The following is an 8916-nucleotide window of genomic DNA, read 5'->3' as shown; positions in this document are numbered from 1 at the left end:
CAATGGGAGCTCTGTGATGCTTTTAGAAGTGCATTATTGATACTCATATCTAGGCTTTAAAACAAAGTGAAGGTACAAGAGGGGTCTTCTTTCTTCTTTTTTACAAGTAAGAAATTTTTGGCCTTACTGAAGCTTGACAATGCTCTTCTGCCCTACCCAGATGCAATTGAAAAACAAGAAACAGCAGCAAAGTGATTCAGTTTATGTTACAGTGCTGGGGGTGAATAGATGTTTATGGGTGTGGCCGGTGATCCTTTCTTTCTAATCACAAGTGGTGTCCTCATCTACATATTCTAATGAAAACATTAAGAGCCAAATAAGTTCAAGAGGGACAAAATCATTTGTACACTAACAGTCTGTCCATTGATTTAATATATCAATAGCAACCCACAAACCCTTAAACCCCACACTAGAAGACATCTTATCACTAGACATTTCTATAAAACAAACTAGAGGCAACTGCACCAAATTCGATCACTGTGTTTCCCCCTCATTATTTTAGTCCTCCATCAGAGTCCATAGCTCCAAACCTACTTTAAAGCCTTGGCATTAAAAAAAAAACAAAGGACTCCTCAATGTCTGGTTATGATCACAAGTTCCAAATCCCACGATTGCACTCATGATCTTATCAGCCAAATAATAGGGATCTTTTTGTTTTGCTTTTAAGACTTGTCTTTCTCTTTTTCTTGTTTAACACTCGGTAATCAAACTCCATCATTTCTGATCAAATTTTAAACAGAAACAAAAGGGGAGGGTCCTGTTAGAGCCGCTTCTGCTGTACTATGAAGTTGAAGAAGGTAGGAGATTGTCGGGGTAAATCAACAAAAAAATTAGAGCTTCCTAATCTCTAAATAAAAGTTGGTTGAAGCCGTATTATTCTTTCTTTTATCAAGCAACGGCGAGTTTAGCTCTGGTCCGGCAGCTTTTCATGACAAAGCCAAACTGTTAAACCCAGTTCAGTTCTTCCTTTTCTTTTTTCTTTTCTTTTTCTTCTAAAAGAAAACCATTTCCATTTTATCCAACTCTTCAAGTGTTAATTATCAGCTGTCTCAAATCAAGAGAACATTGATATTGCATTTGTGTGGCTGACAAACAATCAAGAAAATAAAAGCAAAGAACGACGGAGAAGTCTAACATTAGACTTGAACTTGGTCCCTCTCAGCCTCGCAATCAAGCATGTCATTTTCTTATGTGACTTGATGGAGAAGGCTAAAATTATGCTCGGAAAAGAAGATGCAGCAGTCACTGTTATGGATAATCTGGTCCTGTCCACTGACTTGTTACTTTCACCGATAGACTTAGTCTTATCGATATCAATCGCAGCAACTGTATGTCAAGTTTGATTCTTCGTTAGCTGTATCAGTAATTTCATATCTCTCAGTTCCTGGTTTTGATTTGCGACAACCTGGTTTTGATTTCCTTGACTAGTTTCTTAAACTTTCTGCACCGGAGATCATGTGATACTGGCGGCTAAGGGTCGACATCTCGACCGCCAGAGAGCGATTTTGCATCTCCAATCCCTGCAAGTACAAGCTGGAGCTTGTGAAAGTGTATCTGGGCGTGCTTCCTTTGCACTAACCGATGAGATCTGGAATCACCCATATTGAATTCTCGGTCTGAACTCTGAGAGGGATTTGGGTAAATTTAAAATGAAGTTGCACGTTGCAATGTCACCTCCTTCACTGTACATGCCTGACTTTCTTTATTTTTTAAACAATGCTTATTAGTTCGCACTGGTTTTGAGATTTTAGAGTGTCGAATGGAGATCGTTTTTCCCTTTGATTTCGTTAATTTACAGCCCCATGAACAAAAAACATAAATCAAATAAACAAATAGTGGTGACATGAGATGTAGAATTATGGTTGGCCACAGATAGGGAGAAGCGTCGAGATGACTCGGCGATTCCGTCTAGCAGGGTGGGATCGATGACGAAGGGACAGAATGGGACAGGTGCTGGTCTGGCCTCTCCGCCACTGAGGTGTCGAGGGAGGGCACCGGCGAGCCCCACAATGTCTAGGCCGCTCCAGACACCGTGAGAATGGCGCCACATGCACGATGGCCCATTGGCCTTCCGCCACCGACACGCCCTTCTCCCTCTTCCACCATCTCTCGCGCCGCTCCAATATATGCCTGCCCTGTTATCGTTTGACAAAAACCACCGCACCAACTCTGTCCCCTTTTCGCGAGGGCTCAACCTTCTGAGACGATTCTCTTTGCCTCCCTTCGCCATCTCCCCCTTTTCCATTTTATATCATTATCGCTCAGCACCCGCCACTGCTTACATCTCCCGTCCGTTATTTTAAGCAGACCCACTGACCCAGAGGCGTGCGTACTCAGAATTTGCCTCACGAGACGTCCCTCCCTGCTCCTCTCTTCGTATCTCTTCCATGACCATCGCTGTAAAAATTGACGGTGTGAAGCGGATGGAGCAGAGTCCCCAGTGGCTCGCGGCGCGGAGTTCTGAAAACAGGCAGCGTATAATTCTTTTCAAAATTTAACGTCACTCGATTAGTTACTGTAGATGGGAGACTGACTAGACCTCGGCCATGGGAGAGTCCGGGTTCAGCGGACACTGCAACGACAGCGCATTAAACAAGACGACGACAATTTTTTTCTCTCAGTTCAGAACTTTCAGAAACAAGATACGGTGATTTTCTGCTGTAGTTCAGAAACATAATTTGTGTATCCTCTTCTGGGTCTGACGAGAAGGCCACAGTGATCCCATCAAGTGTTCCGGATAACGATATCGACTGCGTCTCATCGGTCTCCCTCCCGATGTTCATCTCCTGAGCAGCAACTGTTCCCAACTAGTACAATCGTCAATGGAGGCGTTCCAATTTCCATAAATAGGTTTCATAAACAAAGACGCAGAACAGGATTACCCTCGACAAAGAAACATCCACGAAGGTATACCACAATGAGGGAAACGAGAATACCTTATCTTGATTGATACACCCAGTGATCGTGCATGGATGGATTGATTTTATCTCCGTATTATATTGCCCAGACCCATTATTCAACGGGCAGAATGAACTGGTAGAAATCTTATACGTATATATATATGGCCTGGCATGAATCATCCGTCATAACTTAAAATGAAATCAAAATTAGAGGATCGAAAAGGGAAGAACGATTTGACGGGTGTGTTCGGAAAGATGATGTGAAGTCTAAGGAGAGGGGAGGGGAGAGGCAAGGCATGTGGAAGTGACCGGTGGCAGGCCAGTGCTTTGTCACGTAAACAAAGAAAAAGGTTAAATTGAAATTTTTGAAAAACTTATATCTCGCTCATCTCTTTGGCAGCGCCGTATCCGTATGCATCGCTGGCATTCCTGCGCTTCGCCCTCTCTTACCTCGCAATGATTTTCACCAAGCTCATCGAAACACTCCAACACGGGGGGCCCCACCTCCACACCAATGATGACAGTACCAGTTTCCCATTTGGACCCTGCAAACTCCTGCTCCCGCGGGTCACCCCCTCTCCCGCGACGAACCCCAGTTCCCAAAACGGCTCTCCACAACACCCGCTTCCGCCGTTACATCTACGTCGTCACATTGATGGCCTTTTCGTAATTAAATGAATGTCTCAGGGGCATTTCACTCCCGTCCTCCTTTATAAGGATGTCCTCCCGGCAGCCATTGTTTTACTCAGATGCAACTCTTTCATCTTTCACAGCCCCCCCCCCCCCAACTCCTGGTTCAAGAACTCTAAGCTGACGGAAGCTGCCCTTTTTGTTTTCTTGTTAGTTTTCTGGGAAGAGAGGAAATCGAACGACTCGAACCCGTAAAAGAAGCATCCTAGGTGATTTTGCGATTTTATTTCGTTTTCAGTATGGGATTTCCTGTTGGCTACTCGGAGCTTTTCTTTCCTCGCCTCATCTTGCACGCCTTCTCCCTCCTCGGTTTCGTTCGGAAGTTCATCTCCTCCCTCTTCCGGCTCGTGGGTCTCGGCGTTTTCCTCGAATCCGACATTGTCTGGCCTGAAACGCGGCCGGATCACCTCCCGGAGCTACAGTCGATGTCCGCGATGCTGATACGAGAGATCCTCCCTGTGGTCAGGTATGAGGAGCTGGGGCAGGACGGAGAGGAGACGCCGGACAGCTGCGCCGTCTGCCTTTACGAGTTCGAAGGTGGGGAGGAGATCCGGCGGCTGACTAACTGCCGCCACATATTCCACCGCACCTGCCTCGACCGCTGGATGGATCACGACCAGAAGACCTGCCCCCTCTGCCGGACTGCTTTCATACCCGATGAGATGCAGGAGGCCTTCAATGAGCGCCTCTGGGCTGCTGCCGGTCTTCCTGACTATTACGGCGAGTATTCGCCGGTTAGTGATAGGGAAGTTGGATTGGTATCGGTGAACGGCCGATAAAAGAAATAAGAGCACTAATGGGCGATGATGAAAATGTATATATATGGGTGCAAGTGAAAGGAGGATAGTCGAATAATAACCAGGTAAAAAGGAAACAAATAGAGAGAAGAGAGTCGAAGAGAGAAATAGTATCTCGGAAAACCTAAAAAAAAAAAAATGTAAGCTTTGTATAGACTCAACTTTATTCATTAGATCCTTTTCAGAAATGAAATGCAGTAGAAAGTTCCCCCGAGTTTATGTTCTTTTTGTTAATTTGTTTAGTTTTCATTCGGTTTTACCCAGAAGGAACGAGAGAAGAAGCTCATATAGCCGGAAGAAGAAAACGTTTGGATCTGATTCGTATAGTGTGCAATTCCCAGAAAGGAAGAAAGACCTTTAACCGATCAATTTGAGCCGCGTTCGGGCCCGTCCCGGCCAAAGACAGGGAGTGGAGAAAACTGATTTGGCCTTCGTCGTTTCTTAGATTTGTCTAATCTTTTCTCCTGTTCTCCTATTTTTTAAAACTGGAAATGGTATTGGTTACGGGAAACCAAAGCAACTTAATGTGGGGACTCGCAATGATATCCTTTATAAAACAAATCCTTACTCCCTTCGGTGTAGATCACACTTTTTCATGACATTTTCCTTCTTTTTTATGTTCCTCTTACGGCATCAGCAACAACTCTCATCTATCTAATTTCATCGAGAGCCTCCTCGAATTGAAGATCTGAAGTCTTTAATCATCAGGGCTCGTACCCTTATTAGAAAGTTCAGCAGAACCAGAAAGGTACGGTTCGGATGCTCGACACAAGGAGAAAAAGAAGAAGAAAATGAGCATCCTGCCATGGTAAATTTCGATTCTCGTCTCAGTATTTGTACTCAGTAGAGCTGTTCATGATGGTCACACACGTCAATTTTCTTCACAAAGAACAATTTGATAGAAGAACAGAAATTCACAGACTCCCTCAAATGGAGTGAGAATGGAATGAACGCCTGGGCTCGATAAAGGGAGAAACGTCGCTAAAGATGGTAAAACTTTATTGGTGGAAGTGACTGGAGCATATTTGTGAAAGAGAAGAAGGGGACCCTGGAGAATCGAGAATTGGAGATGATGCTTTTGTTTTGGGTACTGAATACTGATTCCTTTTATCGACAACAAAGTAAGGAAGAAGGAAGAGTCCAAACTCACCCAAATGTAGAAGCAGAACCCCCATTTTTACAAACTCAGATGAGGCTAGCTTTCGACTCTTACACCAGTGTCTGCTTCTCTTTTGCTGTACTATTTCTTGAAACAACTTGTGAATAATCAACACAAGGAAACTGACAAGACAGCTTATGCAAAAAAACAAAAACTCTCCTGTGACCGGCAATTTACAGTCTATTTGCTCACAAAGTCCCGCTTGCTTTTTCATAAAAAAAAAAAAAAAATCTCATCACTCTGTTAAAGGCATGCGTCACTGACGACCAGGTAGTAGCAACGGGTGCTTCTGCTCCGGCCATGAAATGGACGTCTGGGTTGAGAGTCCGCTGGACGGGCTTCACACGAACTTTACCTCAAACCCAGACTAGCCCACCTTCATTTATTGTTGTCTATTTTTTTTTTTTTTTTTTAGAGGGATATTTTACATATTATACACCAAATAATCAATTAATGTCTTAATTCACCTCACTAAATATATATAAAAAAGTCTATCGATTCAATTGATTGGTTAAGCTAGGCTCAATTAGACTTGAAAGTGGATATGATCATCCATTGTCTAGATCAAATAATGAGTAAAGACTAGGAAATGGGCAACAATGGATTGACCATGCTTGATGGGTTGGTTCAACCCCGACTTAGTTGATCACTTGTTGCATGGGGGAATTTCCGGTGCAAGAAAGAAAGGATTTGGACTCCTCTGATGACACCAAAAAGGAGTAAGAGAGGGGCACATCTGTTTGTTTCTTATAAACAGCGGAGGGGGAGTCCCACCCTATGCTTGTGTCATTTAGTCCCTCTTCCTCTCTCTCGCAGAACTTCTGCTCGCTGTCAACGAAACGAGCTCCCCTAAATAGTAACTTGAAGACGAGACAGATTCACATAGAACCAATACAGAGACAAAAAACTGAAAGAGAAATTTGATCTGAGACTCTGCACGTTATCAATTTCATTACGAATTCTCACACGCTGCTACAATCCTCAACTGCCGCGGCCGATCCGGCTCGCCGTTTCGTTTCCAGAAAGCTCTCCTCCACCACACCTCGAAGGCTCTCTGAATGTTGGGGCAATCCTCTCCAGAATTCAAGAATCTGTCGAACCAAGCCAGAAGAATCTCCTGCTGCCACGTCAACGGCAACGTGAGGATGGTGTTACTCAGGCCGTCTTCCACCAGGTGTCGATCCAGGCCTTTGCAGGCTCGCCTCATCCAACCGAAGTCATCATAAAAGGGTTCCAACCACGTTCGTAGTAGCAGACATCTCACTTCCTTCGACACCAATACCTGCCCCTTTCCTATCCCCACGAACAGTCTCGCCGTCACCCTGCTTAGCTCGTACCGATGCATCACCGGAACACGGGAATGCGCCGCTGCCAGCTCCCCTTGCCCTGCCCATGTCTTCGTGAACTCCTCTCCACATTGCCGGTCGATCAGGATGTCCAGAATCCAGTGCAGATTATCGGCTTGCCGGGATATCTGACCGATGTCGAATGGGCCGGTCCCATCGGCTGCGGCTAGAAGATGGGATCGGAGGAGCTGGAGGCAGCTATCGCAGGCGGAGTAAAGAGACTCGTTACTGAGGTCGTTGTGGGAAGAATTCTCTCTCAGCATTTTCGATACTAGCCCCTTCATGTCTCGCCGAGCCTTCTCGTCTTTCCCTTCGAGGACTACTTGCAGAAGCCGCAGTAGGATTTCTTCGTGATTGCCTTCTTCCGTGACAGGGACTTCGACCGAGACCCTTTTCAAGACTTCACCAGCTCCCGCACCCTCCAGACGAAGTTGCGCGAGGACTGAGGCTACCTTCTCTTCTTCGTCCTCTGCCCACGGCGCCGCCTCCAAGTACTCCAGACAAGACAGCACCCCAGCATCAAATACAATCGCCGCTGAGACCTGTTTTTTTAAGCTCCGAACAAATTAACGAACGAAATGAGCTTGTTTGCTGCTTTCATCGAGGACCCTAATTTTAATGAAGGGATGATGGGTTTACCTTTAAGATACCGAGGACCTTGGAGACGTCTTCCTTCATGAGCTTCCGGCGGAGGTCTTTACAGTACATCAGGCGGAGTGTTTCCATGTAGATCTCGACGTCATCGCAGTCCGAGATCTCAACGATGTGAGGAAGAGATCTTTGCTGCTTGGACCATCGATCAGAGAGCTTGGCGGCGAAGAAGCGGCTGTGGGCTACAAGGATCTGCCGGTGAACATTCATCATGATGCTGAGCCCATCTTTGGAGCTGAGAGTCACCCTGACGTCGCTGGAGGAAGCGTCATTGAACTGATTCCCCGGGCTGCAGCTACCCAAGATCTCCGTAATCCGCTCCTGAAGTTGAAGCTGCCTATCCTGGACCGAGACAACCGACCTACCGTTGGAAGGAGGCGGATGTCCGACGGGGATCGGCTGCCGAGATTGGCAATCCTGCTCGTTTGTCATCATCTCGAAGAGGGTGGGACTAGATCGAGTCTTGTCAAGAACCAGCGGAGGGGACATGGGGTTCAAGAGCCCCGCGTTGAGAGCGGTATTGAACTTGGTGTAGCTCGCAGGATAAGGAGCGTATCCCGCCGGCGAATCCATGACGACCGGGGAGGCGACTCTGACCGGCGACGGCGACCGAGAAAAGAAGGAAACAGGTCCGGCGTCTTCTTGAGCAGCCGCAGGCGGCGTGCTTGGGCTCTGAGAAGGCGAAAGCGGCGGAGGTGGGGGTGGAAGAGGCGAGAGCCTGGCGTTGCAGCACCAGGCGCCGTCGGAGGCAACGACGGGAGGCTTCTGGTGTGGGGTTTCGGCCACCGGCGCAGCGGTCGCAGAAATGGTCGTCTCTCGGCTCTTACGACGCTTGGATTTGTGCAGCGTCTGGGTTTTGAGAAGGGCGGTTGCTGCCATGGCTTGCCTTGTCTTTTGCGGAGTTAGACAGAGAGATGAGAGAGAGAAAGGGCCCAAATTTTGTTTTCGTGGGATAAAATAAAGAGGGAGACCGATTGTTACGATGGAGGGAATCGAGGCGGAGCAAGATTAATAATGGGATTCAGCCAAGAAAAGGCCCTCCTGGCGATTACTCCGAGCAAAGGAGCCCAGAGAGACAAACGAACGAAAACAAGTCATTTAATGCAGAAAAGGAGGAAGAGAAGCACGATCACAACCGATCACTCACTGATTGTGTTTCTCTTTGTCAGATCCGTGACAGCCGACAGGCAGGGGAAGATGTGAACGTCCCATGATCAGCGTTAAAAGCACAGGCCAGAGGAGCTTAATTTGAGCGCCCAAATATTTTCAAAAGTGAAAAACTAGAGAAAGAGGAAGGACAAAATACAAAGAGGAGAGTGCTTACAATATTGCCGCGCACAGACTGGTGGTTCCCTGCGACCAACTCAGGCTGC

General features: G+C 46.7%; 2 protein-coding genes across 2 annotated transcripts; one reads left to right on the top strand and one right to left on the bottom strand.

Annotated features, from left to right (window-relative positions):
• The first annotated feature begins 3690 nt into the window (after positions 1-3690).
• Positions 3691-4803, top strand: LOC137948793 (brassinosteroid-responsive RING protein 1-like). Its single transcript, XM_068794965.1, has one exon. It carries the CDS (start codon positions 3830-3832, stop codon positions 4367-4369), a length of 540 nt encoding a protein of 179 aa, XP_068651066.1. The 5' UTR covers positions 3691-3829; the 3' UTR covers positions 4370-4803.
• A 1639-nt stretch (positions 4804-6442) lies between these two features.
• Positions 6443-8916, bottom strand: LOC137948807 (BTB/POZ domain-containing protein At1g63850-like). The gene is made up of 2 exons (XM_068794979.1): positions 7532-8916; positions 6443-7434 (listed from the first exon to the last, which is right to left on the bottom strand). The coding sequence occupies exons 1-2, from the start codon at positions 8420-8422 to the stop codon at positions 6499-6501; spliced, it is 1827 nt and encodes a 608-aa protein (XP_068651080.1). The 5' UTR covers positions 8423-8916; the 3' UTR covers positions 6443-6498.

Source organism: Aristolochia californica, unplaced genomic scaffold (assembly GCF_029961685.1).
Source record: "Aristolochia californica isolate CCGP_79_NKW_82.1479 unplaced genomic scaffold, dmAriCali1.0.hap1 SCAF_13, whole genome shotgun sequence".
NCBI classification, from domain to species: Eukaryota; Viridiplantae; Streptophyta; class Magnoliopsida; order Piperales; family Aristolochiaceae; genus Aristolochia; species Aristolochia californica.
Note: the sequence above shows the minus strand (reverse complement) of the source record. Positions and strands in the feature narration are given on the sequence as shown.